The sequence below is a fragment of the Puma concolor genome, chromosome E2 (genome assembly GCF_028749965.1).
Source record: "Puma concolor isolate L17-30 chromosome E2, mPumCon1.1.hap2, whole genome shotgun sequence".
Lineage (NCBI taxonomy): Eukaryota > Metazoa > Chordata > Mammalia > Carnivora > Felidae > Puma > Puma concolor.
The window spans coordinates 1,728,197-1,747,734 of record NC_141681.1 but is presented as its reverse complement, the minus strand read 5'-3'; the positions used below and the strand labels follow the sequence as shown (position 1 = coordinate 1,747,734).

General features: G+C 66.7%; 1 protein-coding gene across 1 annotated transcript in view; it reads right to left on the bottom strand.

Annotated features, from left to right (window-relative positions):
* PIEZO1 (piezo type mechanosensitive ion channel component 1 (Er blood group)) overlaps positions 1–17,738 on the bottom strand; it is a 54,174-nt gene extending 36,436 nt beyond the window's left edge. The window contains exon 1 of the mRNA XM_086688714.1: positions 17,382–17,738. Coding sequence (XP_086544840.1) covers positions 17,382–17,445 — 64 coding nt within the window. The 5' untranslated portion in view covers positions 17,446–17,738. The remainder of the gene's footprint in view (positions 1–17,381) is intronic.
* Positions 17,739–19,538: the final 1,800 nt, after the last annotated feature.

Below are 19,538 nucleotides of genomic sequence, written 5' to 3'. Positions count from 1 at the left end.
CCCGGGAAGGGGCCCCAGGGAGGGGCGAGCTGACAACACGATGTCCCCCGGCCGGCGGCTGGCACACGGGGGGGTTGGCGGGCTAGAGCCCCCCGGGTGGGTCTCCGCACGGGCCAGCCCCGTCCAGGGCCCTCGGCACGTCCTCAGGTCACCACCCTCCCGAGTCCCCACCGCCGAGACTTCTCAGGGACCAGCAGGACATCCTCCAGCCACAGGGAAAGGGGCTCCGTGCGGAGCAGGGCAGACCAGGTGGCCAGGGGCCTGCGCCGGGCGCCCACGTGGAGACCTGGCCCTGGTGGTTCCCTGTGCCCCGCGGGTTCTTTCCTGGACGGCCAACTCGCACCCCACAGGTCAGGCGGCCCCTCGGGCGCAGGCCCCGGGCTGAGAACGGGCCGGCAGCTCAGGCCGGGGCGAGTGACACCTGTGACACCCGGAGCTCCGGCTTAGGGTGCCAAGCGGATGTGGCCCGTGGGGTGGGTGGTCCCGGGCCGGCGGGACCTGCTTCCTCCATGACCCACTGGCACTTCACCCAGAGGGCGGGGGCCGCAGCTGTGACCCTGCCCTCCACGTGACTGAGGGTCTGACGAGGTGCGTGGGGGGAGGGGGTCAGCCGTGGGGCCTCTCCTGAGGGTGAGGGGCTGCAGGAACCAGAGTCCTAACACCCAAGGGGGTCCTGCCCCCCCGGTCGCGGCGCCGGTTGTCCGAGTGTGCAGAGAGGCCCCGGGTCTCGGACAAGTCCCGATGCCCTCCAGCTGGCTGCCCCCAGGGTCCAGAGGCCTCTCGAGCTGAGCAGACTACAGCAGACAGGGTTTGATGGCGAGCTCCGGGCGAACGGAGACTCCGCGGGCGCCGCACCCCCCACCGCCCCGGATCCCGGGCTCGTTGATGACTGACCTGCCCCTACAGGGGTGCCCGACATCACCAGGGCCATACCACACAGGGGACCGCGAGCCGTGCACCTGTCCCTGGGCCACCCGGCGCCTCACACGGGCAGAACTCACCACCCAGCAGAGACTGCCAGATGGGGGGCCGCTCCCCTGGTCTCGACAACAGCCCCCCCGGAGCCGCTGAGGCCCGGTCCTCCGTGCGGATGCCAGAGGGGACCATGGAGCTCCAGGAGACAGGGCGGCAAGGGTCCACACCCGCCACAGACCCCAAATAATAAACACACTCGACCCGGCCCATCGTGTGTCAGGCTGTCATGAGCCCAGTGACGTGCGGAGGGCACGGGAGCCAGAGCGCCGCCTCCAGAGCGCCGTCCCCAGGGGCCCAGTCTCCTGGGGACGATGGTGGACACAAAGGAACAATGAATGAGTCAATGAGAACAAGTCTCGTGGGAGCCAGCAGGGAGGGGCTGCTGGGACTGGCCTCCAGGAAGCCCTCCCCTTGGGGGCAGGGGGGACCCGGGCCCGGAGATCCCACACAGGATGATCCAGTGCAAAGGCCCTGGGGTGACCACGCTCACAGGAGACCCAGAGGAGGGCAGCATAGCACCCCAGGAGACCGCGTCCTCCCACAGCCCCAACCAAGGCGGCCGTGTTTTCCTATCAGGTCCTCATCGGGCCAACACTTAGCATAACCCATCTAGAGAGTGGGGGTCCTTAAGGTAGGGGTCCCAGTGCAGGTTCTCAAGCTCGCCAGGTCACGAGGGGCCGGGCCCCGTGGTCGGTGCTGGATCAGAGTCTCTGGGGACTGGGACGCGCCCCACAGACCCAAAGCCCGCGCTCCAGAAAGTGCCTGGTGAACTGAAGGAGCCAGGGTGTCCTTCCTCCAACCCCGGAATGTGACTGCATCACAACCCGGAGGCCGTCCTGTCTTCTGAGGCAGCACCCAACCTCACAGCGTGACCTGGGAGCACCCGTCAAGGACAATGACCTTCTGCTCCCTGCATGCTGGGGTCCCTTATCCTCTGGCCTCCGGCCGCTCTCCTGCGAGTGCCTTCTCCCCACAAACCCCAGGACGGCATCCACTGCACGGACGGCCGCCGCAGCCAGGCCCACGGACAGCCCGGGCTTCGGAGGAGTCTCTGGGCGGCTTACCACCTTCCGGAGGCCACGCCAGCCTTTCCAGATGTGGGGGTCCATGCTGGGCCGACCAGGTACCCGCATCTCCTCCCCAGCTCTGGGCCCAGGACCCAGGGCTGGGGCACTGACTCAGAGCCCCACCCCGTGACTCAGCCAGCCCACGGCACCCCGAGTCTCAGCCTGTCCGGCGTGGCTTGCACACACGGCCGCAGAGTCCGGTTGGCCCTGCTGGGGGGGCCCTTCCCGGCAGGAGAGAGGAATGCCTTCTGGCCACCTCCTGTTGGCAGGCAGGGGTGGGGGGCGGGGTGGCTGGCCAGGTGAGAGGCGGGGGACGCAGGCCCTTCGGAGCCCGGCCCTCCCCGGGGCTGAGGGAACTTGGGGGGGTGGGCAGCACCGGAGGCTGAGGAAGGGGGCTGTCGTCACGTCTGTGTACTTCAGCAGGGGACCATGTCAGGTCCTGGCTCCACCCCCTCCGCTCTGTCCCCCGGTGTCCCCTTTGTGAAATGCGGCACCGACGGGCATTTGTGCCGTGACCACCTTTCTGCCCAGCCGACGCCTGCCCAGCTCAGGGCCTGTCTCCAGAAGGCACCACCCCAGTGAGCGAGTGCCGGGCCCGAGGCGACCCTGATATGTTATCTGCTCCCTGGATCAGGCAGGGAGGTCAGGGACTGTGCCTGCTGTCAGGGCGCCTGGCGATGTGACGAGACACACACGCGCCATGCGCAAAGCAGCACACCTGTGCGGTCGAGTGCCCGGTCGGGAGGGTTGGGACCGGGCCTCGGGGGCCGGGCGTGTGGTGGTTTCCGCCTCAGCCTGGCCAAGCTGCGGGGAAGGTTTGCCTTCCGAGGATTCACGTTGAAACCCGCGAACCCTAAGAGCAGCCCGTGACCCTCCGGGAGCCAACCGGAGCCAACCGGATGAAAGCCGTAAGAGCACAGAGCAGGCCCCTGGGAAAGAAGGCGTTCTCCAGGGCTGCCCTGTGGAATGCGGACTGGGGATTGCCACTTCCTCTCTTGCCCGAATTCCCAGCCGGCCGCGTGCCCCACGGCCGCGCCAGCCAGTTCCCGGAGCAAACGTGCTCCTCTCTCGCGTGTCTGCGCGTGGGCACATCGGTGCTCCTGCGGGATGTCGCATCCGTCTGCATCCCACTGGTTCCCGTTCCTCTGACGGACCCACCTGGTACTGACGGTCAGCACCTGTCTCTGCAGTCTGGGCCCAGGTGGCCGCAGGCTTGGGAGGACAGGGTGCCAGGGCCCCAGGAGCTCTCTGGAAATTCAACAAGCTCGTGAAATGACCGAGGGAAAAATCAACACGGTCCGCTCATAACAACTGGCCCGGCCCCACCCCCAGGAAGCCAGCCTCCGGAGCAGGGACCCAGCCCCCACTGCCCCGAGCATCCAGGCACAGGACGCGAGCAGTGGGGCTCTCCCCGGCCGGAACCCGGGCCGCAAACACTCCCTTGAGTCGCCTGCATCGTGAGGTGTGTCCGCAGAGAAGCGCCCAAGTTCCGTGCCTCCCGCCAGCGCGGGGTCCACAGGGTGGGCGGCGCGGAGTACGGGGCCCGTGGCTCATTTCCCTGCGATCCTCTCCCTCCGCCAGCAAAAACACGCTTGGGATTCAGGATATCCTTCCAGAAAGAGCCACTTTGGAGCTCCAGAATCCCATCGGGGTCATTTCCAAGGGGACATTCCTGCAGCCATCTGGGGCCGGAGAGAACAAAAGCACACTGGCCGAGGGGCGGGGGCCCGAGCTCCCGAGGGGCCAGATGCCAGAGGCCCCGGGGGAAGCGATGGGCGTCCCTGGAACCCCCTGCCCCTCCCCCATCCGTACGCCAGATCCCCGCCAAGCGCCAAGCACGGTGTGTGCCAGCAGCTCAGCCGAGGCAGGGCTGGCCTCCCCGCACAAGCCCTTGGTGGAGGGAGGCCCCACTGCGGCCCGCTCACGGGGGAGGGAAGTCACAAGCCAAGGCCCCTCAGACAGTGAGTGACAGCACCAGGCGGGACCGGGCCCTCCTGGCCTAGCTGCAGACCGCCCGTCAGGGCCCGGCTCCCCCGCTGCACGCGAGACGGCCGTGCCCTCAGCCCCGGCCCGGCTCCCCCCCACCCCCGCCTCAGTTCAACGGGCCCCCAGACCGAGGCCTGAAGTTCCGTGCGGTCGTGGGGCAGGGCCCGGGGCCGGTCAGTGTCACCGCCCCGCCAGCCTCGGACGGCGGTCAGCACCGGCTCCCGGTGACGGAGTACACTCCCCAGACGAGAGGAGAAACGATTAAGTGGCCACTTTGAGAGCAGACGGCGCAGCTCCCCATGCCCTGGGGGACACAGCGGGTGGGGACGGGGCAGGCCTGGCTGAAGCTATATGTTCAGTTCCTGGAAAACGAGGGACACGCTGCCGGCTCGCCCACGGCATCCTGTTTTTATGGAAACTAATCTAATTCCGAACGGCGCAGCAAGCAGCGGCCATGCAAGGGGGTCCCGAGAGGCCACGGCGAAGGGGCGCCCGCAAGGCGGGAGGGCTCCCGTGGCCCCGCGCGGTGGGCACGGCCGCCCTCTGCCAGCGCCACACCCGAGGGTCAGATACCCCCGCCCCGGGGGAGGCCGGGGACGGCGGGTCCTTCCTGGCAGTGAGAAAGAAGCAGGCCGGCTCCCGCCCCCCCCCCCCCACCCCGTCTCGGCCGGACTCTGTCGCGGGAAGGCTGCCTGGGGCAGACAGATGTCACCGTGGGGCTCCCGCCCACGACACGCAGGTCAGAAAGTACCAGAGATCCCACAGCCTTCGGGGACCTCCTCCCGACCTGGCAGCCCGACGGCTTCGGGCCCGAGGCTTTGGAGTCCCCACAGCCTTGGCCGGAGCCTGGCTCTAGGTCTGTGCCCGTGTGACTCCTGAGCCTCAGTGTCCGCACCTGCTCGAGGGGGACACCAACCCCGCCCACGAGAGGCTGCCCTGCGTGACGCCCGGTGTAAAGCGGCCGGCCCTTCGCTAGCACCGTCTGCTGGGTTCACACGACGTGTGCCTGCTGACGCCCACCCGGGGCCCGGGCTCCAGCCGGACACTGACGGGAGACTCGGCCACCTGCCCGAAGCCGCGAAAACCGGGACCGGGCCTTACTCCCCGCTGCCCACCACCGCGACCTGACCGCCCCTCCAGGCCCCTCCAGCTCCTCAGGGTCAGGGCTGAACCTCTGGGCTACGCTGGCTCCAGGGGGCCTGAAGGCAGATGTCTACAGGGCACGGGCCGGCCCCGACCCCAGGCTGCCGCAGAGTTCCCACTCACACACGGAAGGGACGTGCATCCCCGCGGGCCTCCCCCAACTGCCCCTCGGAGGCCCAGCGAGCGGGTGGCCCAGGGAAGCCCGAGACGGGGCCGGGCGGGCCTGCCGGCTCCGCTCGCACTCACGGGGCACCCGGCAGGCCCGCGGAAACCTACTCTTGCCGCCTCATCCAGGGAGGGGACCACGTGGGGAGGTCCCCAAGGCCGAGGACATCCCCGCTCACAAGCAGACGTGATCTCCTCTGGCCGGGCCCCTCCCCGCTCCCACCGCCAGCCAAGCGCACACATTTCCACCCTCACAGGGACCAGCCTGACACCTGTCCTCTGGGCCCTGACGCCAGCCCCACGCCGCGCGCCTCCGACCGGTCACAGGGCCCCAGAGCCGACCTCCCGCTCCCATCGCTTCCAGCTGTGGGACCGGGAGTCTGCTCATCCTCTTTCGGGCCGATTCTTTGGCTGACGCCTCGGAGGGTCCGTGCGGACAGGGGGCTTGGGGTTCACGGCGGCCACGCAGGGCACCGCCGTCTCGCTCGTCCATCACCAGCCCGGAACCGCACCCTCAGAGCGGGGAGCTGCCTCAGGGGGCCCGGCCCTCTGCCCCGGGGCTCCAGCCGAGGCTGGGCCGGTCCCCAACGTCCGGGGCCAGGGAGCCTCCTTCTGGGAAGGCACCAGAAAACTCCCCGGCCGCCAGCGCTCTGAGGGGACGGAGGAGGAACTGTCAGGATGGGCGCCCCGCCCCCCAGCACGGGCTCCACGCGGGGACGGAGACGCACCTGCCCGGGCCGGGCCGGGCCGCGTCCCGAGCTGGGAAGGACCCTCCTGCCGGTGGCCCACGAAGTCAGCCGCGAGGTGTCCCCGCTGCTGTCCTGGGGGAGCGCCCACCAGCCCGTGACTCGGCCAGACCAGCAGGTTCCACTGTCCCCACCCAAGGGGACAGCAGCCCCAGCAGCCACCGCCTCGGCTTCGGGACGTCCCCGAGCTGCCCCACATTCCTCCCTGGTGAGAGCACAGGCGCCCTGCGGGGCTGCAGGGAAAAGGTCCCTCGCCAGAGCGCTCGGCCCCCGCTGCTGCACCCTGGACGGCCCGCGGGACGTGGGGGGGGGCGTGGGCCGCTCAGGGAGCCGCGGTTCAGGGGCCCCGCCCCACCCGTGCCGGGGCAGCGAGGGCTCGGGAGGGGCGGCCAGCTCAACGAGGTCCCGGGGCCCACGTCGCCCGGTGAGTCACCCCAAGGGCCACCGGCCGAGCCGGGCAGGTGCTGACCTTACGACTGGGGCACAGGGAGGCCCCCGGAAGGGCAGGGCAGCCCCACAAGGCCTCCCTGCAACACACCAGGTAGGTCTGCTCTGCTTCTCAAGGCGAGGAGCTCGAGGCTCAGAGACGCTGTGGGACGTGTCCCAGGGGGCCCAGCAGCAGGGCCAGATTTGGGGTCTGACGGAGCCAGCACAGAGAAGCTTCGCCGGGCATTTCCCCTCCCACGGTCTCCATTCCACAGGCACCTACGTGTGGCCTCACGAACCAGTGGGGCTTTCTTAATATTTATTTATTTTTGAGAGAGGAGACAGCATGTGCGCACACGAGTGGGGGACGGGCAGAGAGAGGAAGAGGGGAGAGAGAATCCCGAGCAGGCTCCACGCTGTCAGCACAGAGCCCGAGGCGGGGCTCGATCCCACGAGCCGTGAGACCCCGACCTGAGCCGCAATCAAGAGTCGGACGCTTCACCGACTGAGCACCCCGGGCGCCCCTAAACCACTGGTTCTGAGGACTCTTGCTGCGGGACACACACACTCGACCTGAACCCCAGCACGGCTGTACCTGGGGGCGCCCCAGGGACAGTGTTCAGGACCGGCAGAGGGCAGCTGAGGTCCCAAGGCAGCCCCAGGGGGCCCTCCACTCTCCATCCGCACACAGAGCAGGGGGGAGGCAGGACACAGATTCACAGAAGTGCCAGGAGCAAGTACGAACAGGTGCTGCCCGGGGTCGTCCCAGTGGGAGGCCCAGTCCCCGCACGGCCACTAGTGTGACAGGGAGAGAGAGGACCAAACAGAACAGGCAGAGAGGGAGAGGCGAAAAACGCAGACCTTGGAACACTGCTGGGAGCGTCTGACCACAGCAAACCCCCTCGGGGGTAGGGTTCCTCTTAAGAATGTGACGGACGGCACGTAGTCCCCTCAGGTCCCCTCAGGAATCTGACAAAAGACCCAACTAGACACAAGGAGTGGACGTAAAACGGGGGACCCACAGGAAACAATGTGGCCACAGACCGCCCCTCGCCCGATGGAATCGAGCCAACGGGAGAGGACAACCCAGCATCCGGGCCATCGAGCCAATGGGGGTGGGACCCGAGAAGGAACGAGGGGAGGGGGGCGACCAGAACCCTGTAGGTCAAGGCCCCCGCCTACAGTCCCGGCTCTCACCTTCGACCGCCCCCTCCGTAGAGACCCTTCCTCACTGTTCCTCCGTCCTGATTCTACTCTGCCTGCGGCTCGTTGACCTTGTGCCCACCTCTTCATGCTTCGAGGCGGGTGGCAACGAACCCCGGGGACCGAGGTAAAAAACCCTGCACTAGGGTGACTCAGCCCTACCTCGGGGCCTTGCCACGTGCCGGCAACACCGCCTGGAGACGCAAAGGGAGACTCAGTGGCTCCTGACCCTCGCGACGCCTGGGGTGTCCCCTAGGCTGGAGAACATGGTGCAGCCGGCCTGGCCCAAAAGCTTCTCGGGCCTCCTCTGGAGACAGCAATCTCCACGCCGTCCGCTTGGGGGGCCGGGGTCTCCACTCAGAGCGAGCCTTCAGAGGGGCGTGTCCCCTCTGGCACATGCACGTGACTCTGCTTCCAATCCTTGTCCCTTGCTCAACACACAGGGAACCTAGGGGTACAGACCGAGTGGATAACATGCCCTCTGACAGCGGAGAGCAGGGAGCCATGTGGCAAGCGCTATGCCCGGCCATTTCGGGGGGAGACGGGGAGGGGGGAGTGCGTGGCAGGGGTCTGGTGAATGGAGTGCGGACCCCTCCCCGTGCGGCCTCACTCTGGAAGGCCCGAGGACAGCCCCTACCCCTTAGTGTCTCCACCCACAGCCTCGGAGGGCAGGACCGATGGGCAGGGAAGAGGAAGGCCTAGCGTCCCCCCAGCTTCCTCAGGCACAGGACACAGAGACACAGGATCTGTGGCTCACCGCCCCCCCCCCCCCAATGTCCAGGATTCTGCGTGGAGCCAGTCCCCGGCCAGACGAGGCTCCTGCACGTTGTTCCTGCGCTGGCTGGAGTCATTCTGTCCACGGGAGGTCACACTGTCCACAGCCAGGAAGGGACATGGAGCAGGAGGGTCCTTGCCGAGGTCAGAGCAACAAGGGCCCGCAGCTGAAGAAAGAAACTGTTCGGTCCCGAGGACCCCGTCTGGTGCCAGTCCTGGGCCCACAGGGCCCCCCACCCCGAGCCCCTGCCCCTAACCATCCTGACCATCTCACCCTGGGCTGGTGAGGTCTGCCCGCAGGACCGTGTCGATCCAGGACATGGGGCCGCAGGGACTCCCGGGTGGCCGGTCTGCAGGGAAGACGCGCGAGGACCTCACGGGGCCCCCGGAGGACCAAACAGGGCATGCTGTGTGCGACACTTACGGCCCTGAGCCTTCCTGCCCTGTCCTGGACTCGACCCGTGAGGCCGGGGAGATCGTCCTGGGGGGGAGTCGGTCGGGAGAAGGAAAACCATGCAGTGCACGCAGGCGTCCGCTGCATCCTGGGAACAGGGGCCGGCGGGCCGGGAGGCCCGGACAGTCACGTTCACCGTCACTTTCACAGCAGGCCGGCCAGGGCAGCGCGAGAGGCCCGGCCACGGCAGGCGGCCCCTGGAGACGGGCACGGGGACCCCGGGGGAGGCTTGGGCAGGCACGCGAGGGGCGAGCACAGCAGGAGGTGCACGGGGAGCAGCGGGAGACGAGTCAGGACACGGGTCAGGACACGCCGAGAAGCCTGCCACGTGGCCGGCGCCCAGGCCGCGGCCACAGCACGCACGACGGAGGTGGGAAGCTGACCACATAAACAGAGCACGGCGCGAGCTACCAGGGCTTGGAATTACAAACGCCGGCTCTTCAACAGACCTCGTCAGGGGCATGATTAGAGTCGGCAACCGGAGGCAGGGAAACCGACCAAGACCTCAGAATCCAGGCCCGCAAAGAACAGCCGCAAGTCAAACGTAAAAGACAGACCCGCAACCCAGCGTTTTCAAGCAGGTGACTGTCAGACGCACGTCACAAACGGAGACCTCAAAGATGAGGGGCACTGTTTCGTGTCAGGGCGGCGCGGTCCAAAGCCACGGGACCCACGTCACGCCCTCGAAGCGGGGACAGCCCGAGGTCAGCACGCGCTGGCGAGGGCGCCCGGCCCGGGAGCGGGCACCACGAAACGCCGGGACGGCGGCGGCTTCCCGGAGGCACCCACCGCCCCGTGCCCCGCAATCCCACGTCCGTGTGTGCGAGCGAACGTAACCCACCCGGAGCAGAAAGACGGTGGGGTGGGGGGCGTCCACGTCGGGGACCGGCGGACAGAAGCAACGACCAGTGCCGGGCCGCACTCGCACAGCGCAGGTGGTCCCGCCGACGTGAGCCCCAAAGGCAAGCAGAAGTAACCTGGGGGGCAGAGGTCAGTCGGGGGGGGTGACCGCCAAGTGCCTCTGGCACAAGCACCAGCTTGGTGGGGGGGCGCTCACGTGACCCGTATTCAACTGTCGAACGCACCGGACGGACACGTAAGCTCGCGTCCTTGGTCCCATGACGCCTCAGCGAAAGACAAGGGCGTGGACCAAGGACCGTCCTCCGCTGGGGCCTCGTCTGGACCCGCGAAGCCGGCCACGGAGCAGGCTCTCCAAACATACTTGCCGAGTGAAAGACTGAAAGACGGTGGCAGTGACCAAGTCCCTGGGGAAGGGCAGCCACAGGCACGCGGGGGCAAAAGGAAAGGACGTGCTGGGCCTGGGGCGAGATCCGCCCCAGGAACGGGGGAGACACGTGTGATGCACTGACAGGCCGAAGGCACGGGCCCGAGGGTCGCGGCTCCAGGGCGGGCCGACCTGTGCCAACGGCCACTCTCCCTCCACGGCGGCACCCCCAGGGCCCCATGTCACGAGTGAACACCGAAGTCGGAGAGATGACACAGAGGTCCGTGCCCAAGTGACCGGTCAGCGGGAGGGGCGGCCACACAGCCTCAGGGTCGGGGCCAAGGAACAAGGTCTGTAGCCCAGGGGGCAGTTCAGGAGGGGGCAGGGCTGCTGGCCGCGACGTCTGCACCCGTGAGGGCGGCTTGTAGGCCACGTCCCAGCTGCACCTAGACTGGAGGAGCCCAGCACCTCAGCACGGGTGACCGCGGCCAGCCTGGGCAACGTGCTCCTTTGGGGAGTGTGAGAAGACCCCCCCACCCCATCCAAGGGAGACAGACCTGCCTCGGTCCACAGCCCGGCCCTCGGGAGTTGCCAGTGGGAGCTGTGCCCCCCCCCCCCCCCCGCCACCGCACGCAGGAGAGGAGAGAGAGACAGAGACCAGCTCGGCGGGGCCCCGGGATGGACCATGTGGTTTCCCCTTAAAACCCCCTTTAAGGGTGTTACAGTGATGAATTCTTTCTCGTTCCTTTATTTATTTTGAAAGAGGGAGAGCAGGGGAGGGGGCAGAGAGAGAGAGAGAGAGAGAGAGAGAATCCCAAGCAGGGATGGGGCTCAAACCCACAAACTGTGAGATCCTGACCTGAGCTGAAGTCGGACACTCAACCAACTGAGCCCCCCAGGCGCCCGGTGAGGTGTTGCTTTAGACGCTGTTTCAACCATGAACAGAAATCAATGAGCGGGGCGGGGGTGGAAACGCCCTCACAGAGGCAGGACTGGACCCTGGGCTCAGCCGACAGTCACAGGCCCTGCTGATTCCAGCGGATGACAGATCAAGACTCCTCCTCGGGGGCCACTGGGGACCCCCCGCCTGGCCCTCCCCTGCCCTGCCCCTCTGTACCCACCCCCCTGCAGCAGCTCTGCTCTTTCCCAAGCTGGGGGAGGGACCGGCCAGCTGACACCCCCCCAGATGCTGCCGGGACACGGCTGCACGGGGAGCCGTCTGAGGACCGTGCCCCTCACCCAGCCACACACCCCCCCCGCCCCCCCCCCCCCCCGCCGTCCACGAGGCCCCTGTCCCTCCTGCGGAGCCGGCTGGCTCTAGGGCCATCTCAGCCGCCGCTCCGCTGGCAGAGGAAACCACAGGAGGCGGCCGAGGCGGCCTGGTCCCTCTTTAGCCTGAGCCCGAGGAAGGAGCAGGGGCCTGGCTATATATACTCGGGGAGAAAAACAGTGTGCAGGTCGAGCCTGGTAAACAGCTGGCCCGTTAGAGGGAACCTAAAAATACTCCCTATAATTATGTTATTAAAACACACCAGAAAAATCGACCCGCCCCACTCAGCAGAGTCCCCGCGAGACGGCTGCACGGAGGCAGGAGGCCACGCACGTCGGCCTGAGGCTGGCCTGGCGTCACCCAGGGGCCGGGCTGGGCTGGCCCGGGCGCTGCCCCACGGCGCAGGGCAGCTGGCCTCGGCCTCATCTGCCGGGGGATGAACAGAAACCCCTGGGTCCCCATCCCCTCCTCCGTCCTCACACCTGAGGACAGCACCGATGTGGTCCCGGAGACCCGGGAGCAGCCCGGACTCCCAGAGCAGGGGCCACAGTAACTGAGGGACTCCCTGACGGGGAAGGACGGAAGGGGAGACTGAGTCACAGTGCTGCGCGGCCCCCGCGGCGGATCTGCTCGTGCTTGGACGAGAGCAGACAGCACACTGCCTGGTGGCTTCCCAGGCTCAGAGGCCAAGGGCACTTTCCCTCATCTGACTGAAATTTCACCGTTTCACGGAAAGCATTCATCTATTACTTGTGTCATGAAAACGAAGCAGGAAATCAAAACGGGGAGGCTCCACCTCAACCGTGCACTCCGCAGTTTCCACCCCCACCTCCTACCAGCCGCCATCAAGGGATTAGAGCCTAGAAAAGACGCCCCGCCCCGCCCCCCGCACCCCCGTCCTCCAGGCCGCGGCTCAGCTCCTTCCAGACAGGTGCCCCCTCCCCAGCCTGGCCGCCAACTTCTCTCCCCAGCAGGTGCTCAGCCCCCCAGCCCAGCCTTGGCTCTGTGCCGCGTTGCTGGGGGGTGCGTCTTACAGGCGTTATTTGGGGGTTCCGTTGCACTGCGTTTCCCCCCCATCTGTGATCGGCCCGGCACCACAGGAACAAAGCCAGCAAAGGCACTTACGGACCAGAGTGCCAGGCGCTGGGGGGGCCCCAGGTGACCTTCACAGCCAAGGAAAGCAAGCCTGGTCAGAAAGGGAGAAGAACGAAACCCCCCCCCACACACACACACACCCACCACTGGCCCCAAAACAGAACTTAGGCTCCTGCCCAGAGCTCTGTCCCACGAGAGCTGGATGAGGGAAAGTTTGAATGAATTTGGGAAAGACTCCGGAATCTGCGCGGGTGGGCGTCGTGCGCGGTGGCCGGGGGCCAGGCTGCAGACACCCTCCGTCCCTCCCTCAGCCCGCCCAGGACACCACACCGCCCCCCCTCCCCGGGCACCGCCTGTGGCTGGCCAGCAGCCTGGAGCGCACGGGACCCTAGTGGCGGTGGCCCCTCCCACCCAGCTCCCCGGACACCCGACCTGGCCGCTGACCGCCAGCACTCAGCCTGCGAGCCGCACATCTGGAAAAGCGCTCTGGGGCTCCCGGCCCACCAGGACCGTGTGGGAGGCCTGCCCCGCCCCTGCTCCTAGACACCACCGAGATCAGAGACCTGGGTGCCGCCTTTCAACTTTTATTAGCCGGTTTTACAGGCGAGGAAACTGAGGCCCAGAGAGTGGTGAGGGCCTGGCAAGTTCAGAGCAGGACATACCCCCCTCCCCCCCCCCCCCCCCCCCCCCGCCCCGGGGAAGTCAGCCAGGCCTCCCCTCCCGGTCCCAGAGACTTTCCGTCCTGGTTCCCCCTGCAGGCAGGTAACATCAGGCCAGGACAGAAGAAGCTTCATCCTACCTGCGTGACCTCAGGTGAGTAAATCAGGCTCCCCAACCCTGAGGTTCCTCATCCGGAAACCACCCAAAACTCAGAGAAGTGCAAAGGTGAGGGTAGGGACAGAGCTCAGGGGAGAGAAGCTGGTCCCGCCCCACCCCACCTCTCCCGGAGGCTCCAGCCACGAGGCTGCTCCCCTCCAGGAGCAGGAGGCAGACATTCTGCGTGGGTCTGCACAGCGGGCGTGTGCGGCCCTACCAGCTGCTCCCGTAGCGCTCGAGCCCCTCACCACGCGGAGGCACGAAAGTGCCCTGGGAACCAGAAGGAAAAGGTCTCCGTTACGGAAGAACCCTACGTAAGTAACGCCTACGCATCTCTAAAACAGGTAGCAAAGAGGGGCGCCTGGGTGGCTCGGTCGGTTAAGCGTCCGACTTCGGCTCAGGTCATGATCTCACGGTCCGTGGGTTTAAGCCCCGCGTCGGGCTCTGTGCTGACAGCTCGGAGCCTGGAGCCTGCTTTGCATTCTGTGTCTCCCTCTCTCTGTGACCCTCCCCCATTCGTGCTCTGCCTCTGTCTCAAAAATAAATAAACATTAAAAACATTAAAAAAAATAAATAAATAAAAGAGGCAGCAAAGAAAAACGCCGCGTTCTGCTGACTGCTAAGTCAAAGGAGATTCCTGAGGCCCAGAGTGGTCAAGGGTGGCTTCCTGTAAGAGGAAGCTCACGCCGGGCCCCGAAGATGGCGGCGGCAGCAGGGGTGTCTACGGCCCTCTGGTGGGCTGGCCCTGTGTCAGCACCGCACCACCGAGGGCAGTGCCCCGCAGCTGCGCTCGGAGCCCCCAGGGCCCATCAGGGCAGAGTCCCCAAGGCCCACTCTTCCTCCCCTCCATCTTCCGAGCCCCAGAAGCAAATTCAGTGCTGGGTCAGAAGAGCAGACACCGCCCAGGAAGCAGCCCTGGGGCCGGGATCTGAGACCGGGGACTCCTCCCACCCCCAGCGCACACACTTCCTCTGCAGGACCCTTCCTGGCCGGCGGGGGGCTCTCCGCATCCCGCCGCCAGTGGGACGCGCGCAGGTGACCGCTGGTCAGCTCCCCCAACACGTGTGCGCACACACACCCGGGGTCCTGTCACCCAGCCTCCTCCATCCTGCTGACTCACTCAGTCTTCCCGGGGCCACCCCAGCTCCGCGGCCACCCGGCTCCGGGTGCTTCCCTCCCTAGCGGGACCCGAAGGGAGCACGGGCCTGGGAGCGGGTCGGCCCCAGGCTCCACACTGGCTCTGAGCACAATGACTCACTGCGAATCCACCCCTGTCCCTGCCTGCCTGGTCACGAGGGTGTCGGGACAGTGACGGTGAGAAGAAGGAAGTGTCCCCATTCTGAACGGCAATGCTTCTCAGGGACCGGGTGGCGCAGGTGACGCCGGGTGCAGGGGGAGGACGACAGGCGAGGCCAGGCTGCCGCGCCACGTGGGTTTCCCGTAGTTAGTGAAGAGTTACCATGGTGTAGCCACCTTCCCTGCAGACTGCCAAGTGTGTTTCTGGCTGCCCCGGTAGGACCGGGCCAGGAGGCGTGGCCTATCCTACGGGAATCACAAAATGTCCTGCCCGGACATCTCTCTAGAAGCTTCCAGCTCTGGGACCTCCCCCCCCCCCCCCAGGGCTTCAAGGCCAGCAGAGGAGCTGAGAGCCGGGGACCGTCTGCCATGGTGCAGGGGCAGAATCAGGCTGCCCAGGGAGTGGCGTGGGGTAACGGAGGGGCACCCCAGCACGGCCCGAGCCCTCACTCCGGCCGTTGCCCGAGCCGGCACGGGGCACACGTGACCAACATCCAAACGCCTCACGCGGCATCCGCACACACACACTTCCAGAACACCGCGGAACCAACCATTTCCAGCCAAAGCCTGGCAGAGGACGAGGAGGCACACAGAAAAGCAGCAGAGCCAATGGCAGCCGGTCTTGCCATCAGAGGGACAGCAGGAGGGTCCCCGGGGAGCTGCCCACGCCCAGGACAGGAGACCAGCCTCCAGAGTCTCAGATATCATCCGCAGGGCTCTCAGTCGGTTCCACAACACCCTCCCCCAGAGCTCAAGAAAAAATACTGAGGCCCAAGCCCTACACCCAGGCACAGAATCGGCGTGGGGCACGGCTTGGGCGTCAGAGGTTTTTTTCTTAAGTAGACTTTATTTGCAACTGAGAAAAGGGCATCGTGAATTCACCATCAGTAGTTGACAAGCTCCCCAGGTGACTCCAGTACGGCCCAGGTGGGAACCCTGAGCCACAGCCAGCATCCATCACCCACACGGGGAACAGCCAGGAGCCAGGCAACCCAGGAGCCCTAACTATCAGGCCAGCAGGCTCTGGCCCGTGGGCCGAAATCGGGCTCCCAGGAATGGTTTTTACAGGTTTCAATGGGTGGAAAAAATATCAGAAGAGTTCATGATGTGAAAATATTTACTCTGTGGCCCGTTCCCGGACCAGTCTGCCATCGTGCACCAGAACGCTCGCCAGCTGGGGGGAGGTGTGTCCTTCAGGAAGGGGCCCCACCTCCACAGTGCCCCCCCCCCCCAAGGCCTAACGGGTTCCTTTCCCAGCTGGCAAGGCCAGACGGAGGACGACACAGGTGTGCTGCAGGGCGATCAGAGATAAACCCGCCCTCGGAGAAGCTTACCTGTCCCCCGCCACCCCTCACCCCTTCTAGCTAGGTCTGGTCTGTTTGTTTGTGCGTCTGGCTTTCCAGAGGCAAGAGGAGGAAAGCCAGCCAGTATGGTGTATAGGCCAGGTGACCCTGAACTCTCCCCTGAGCAGACCCCGAGCTGCCCTGTCCACACAGGGCTGACTCAAGCTCTCCTCTCCGACCTCAATGGTTTCCATTGATTCCTGTCCTCAAAATTCCCGTTTCACGGTCTCCCTCTGCGACAAATCAAAACACCGGTCTGTTTGGGAGCCTGAGTGCAGTGCAGGCGGCTGGGCTCTAGTTCCTGCACATTCCCGGCCCCGGGGGATCCGCGCCCCTACCTAGAACAAAAGTTGGCAGGGGCCTACCTGGAGCGATTTAAGAGGCCCTGGAAGGACTTTCAGAATCAAAACACCCCACCCACCACGGTCAGACAGATTTCCACCCAACAGACAGACTTTCACAATGCACATCATTCCATGTTTCCGAGAACGAATTTAATCAGACTGCTTTCCAGCTCACACCCGTGAAGATGGCCTCATGTAGAGGGGCCTCGGGCCAGAGAAGGGTGGAGTGAGTTCCTGGGCACAGAGAAGGCAGGGGGGGCCTCAGGGGCACCAAGAACCCAGTGACCTTTCCGGAAGGGGACCCTCAGCTCTGATACTAAGGCCGGAGCCTTCTGGGGGGTGTTCCCCCTCCGGCCCTAGACAGACCCTGGAGAGTAAGCCAGGGCGCCGGGAAGGGCAGGGAGAAACTTACAACTATCGTTCCCAAAGCAGAGGCCTGCCCCAGGCCGCGGGGGTGGGGCGGGGAAGGGCAAAGGGAGCGGATCTGAGCGATGGGAACCGTCGGGAGGGTAGCTGGGCTCCGGGAGGCTCCAGATTAAACAGCTCCAGGCAGGAAGCCCGCCTTCTCCCAGATTGGTCAGGAAGTCGTGATGCAAGTTTGCGCGTTTTTTGGTTTTTTTTTTTTTTTTTTGGTTTTTTTTAACGCGAAACAGGGAAAGAGATCGGTGCCCCCTCCTCAGCGCTGCGGCCCTCCCTCGTGAGCACGCCCTCGCCCCGGTGCCCGGAACGTCCCCACGTCGCGGGGGTGGCACCAGCCGCCCCCCGCGCGCTCGCCGGCCGGCTCCCCCGGGCGCCACCTCCGCCCCCACCCGCCGACCCCGGGCGCCCGGTGCCACCTCCCCTCCACCCCCCACCCCCCGGCTCCCGGGTGCCACCACCACCCCCCCCCCCCCCGCCGCCCTCCCTCCCCGGCGCTCTCATGCGTCTGGAATGCGGGCGCCGCGGGCCGCGCGTCCCGGGGAATCTCCTCGCTGGGCGTCCGCGCCGGGAAGGGGGAGCGGGCCCGCGGCGCCCTCGTCCGGCCCGGAGCCCCCGCGCCCCGCGCGCACTCACCGGCCAGGAGCGCGAAGGGCAGCAGCAGCCAGTACAGGACCGGGCCGAGCACGTGCCGCCCCATGCCCGGGGGGCCCGCGGGGCCGGCCGGGGGTGGTCGCTCCGCCGCCGCGGCGCTAGGGGGACATGGCGCGCAGGGCGGGGAGGCGCACGTGCCGCGCGCCGCGGCCAGGACCCCCGGGGGGGCGACCCGAGCGCCGCCTCCTCCGCCTCCTCCGCGTCCTCGGCCCGCGGCCCGCGGCGCCCGCTCCGGTGCCAGCCCTGCCCCGCGGAGGAGCGCAGCGCGCGGCTCTCGGCGGCGGCGGGCGGAGGCCGAGCAGGGCCGGACGGCGGCTTGGCGGCGCGCTCCCTCCCCGCCCCGGGCCTTTATAAGCTCGGCCCCCGCCCGCCGCCCGCCCTCCGCGGCGTGCCCGCCCCCGCGCTTCCCCGACGGCCCGCGCGCCGCGCCAGCCCTGCGGCCCGGACGCCCCCGTGGGCAGGCGCCCCGGGAAGAGCCCGCGCCCCGAGAGCCGCGGCGTCGCCTCTCGGGGCGGGGGGGGGGGTGGTGCGCGGGGGAAAGGGCCCCCCAGCGCGCGGCTCCCCGGGCGGTGCCCCACGCGCCACCGGGCCCCGCGTGGCCGGAGCGACTTTCGCTTTGCTCCCGGGGACGGGAGCGCGCAGCGCCCCCTGGGGACCGCGGGGTGGCTCGGGGCCGCCACCGGGTCGCTGTGCTAAGGCGCAGGGACGGCCGCCTGGTCCCGCGGTCCCCGCGACTGGAGAAGCCGGGGTCTGAGTCCAGGGCGTGCGGGGCACGTCGGCCAGGCCACCTCAGTTTGGCCTTTGCCGCCGCTGAGGTGAGCTCGGGAAGGAGAGGGGAGAAGGGCCCACATGAGTGTGGCTGGACCCGGGTCCTGAGTCCCAGACTGGGCGGCGGGAGCGGGACCCGTGTGTGTGTGGTCGGGAGCCAGACAGCCTGCAGCCAGCACTGGCCTGCTCCGACTCTGCCAAAGCCAGGGAGCCCGACTTTGGGAAGGCCGCTGTTTATCGCTGCCTGGTTTTTTCCCCGCCTCGCTTCTGCCCACTTGTTCCTGCCCTAATTCCTGCTGGCCTCGCGTCCGACCCTGGCCTTTTTCTAGAACCCTGTGAGATTTGGAGCCCTGGGGTTCCTCCCCAAGGCCAGAGCCCCGAGGAGGCTGGGGAGGCATGGGGTACAGGGCCCAGCTCTTTGGGAGTCCCAGGCCCCGCCTGCAGATGCTGGCTAGTCCCAGCCTCTAGTGGAGACAGCTGGAGCCACCTTCAAGGGCAGCCAGAATCTGGCCACCTCGGCTCACCCCATGATGGGGGGTGTGGCCAAGGTCTCTGAGCAGGCATCGAGATCAATAGAGATGACCAAAAGGCTAGCCCACACGGGCATCCTACACCGGGTCGTGGACGGGGGACGGGAGGGCAGGTGGACAGCAGTGAGAAGTGGGCAGAATAAAAGGGCGGGTGACGCCTTCCCTCGCCCTTTCCTCAGCCTGGCCAGCGCTTGGGGAGATCACGGGGGCAGATGGGGGCGGGGCTCCACGCTGAGGACACTGATGTCCTCCATCAGTGGAAGGGATGGTCTCCACATCCACGGCCACAGCCCCAACCTCCGAGCTCCCCCCACCTTCTCGGGGAGGATTCCTGCCCCAGTGTGCCACCTTCTAGTGAAGTGTCCACATGTCAGAAAGTAGCAGCACAGAGGGCAGGCGCCCCGGCCTCGTGTGAGTCCTGGCCCACCACTGCCTTGCTCCGGGCTCTGCCCGCAAGAGTAAAATAAGGGCAGTGAGGTCAATAATCTGAGGGTTCTCTACTCTGGCACGAGAGGGTTCTAAGCACAGAGCCCAACGCGGGGCTCGAACCCACGAACCGCGAGATCGTGACCTGAGCTGAAGTCGGACGCTTCACCGACTGAGTCACCCAGGCGCCCCTCTAAGGAACCCTTTAAACCAGTGGGTTTGAAATCTGTGCGTGGGTAGAAAGACCAGCGTGCCCCCACCCCCACCCCAGGGCTTCAGTGGGAGCCCACAGTTTCCTATGTTGGGTCAGTGGAACCTCGTTTGTATAAAGGGTTTAAACGCAAGGGGAAATAAGTTTACTCCTTCACAGTAAGTCCTCCTAAGGCTTAGGATTCGGGGCTTTAAGACCCTTCCG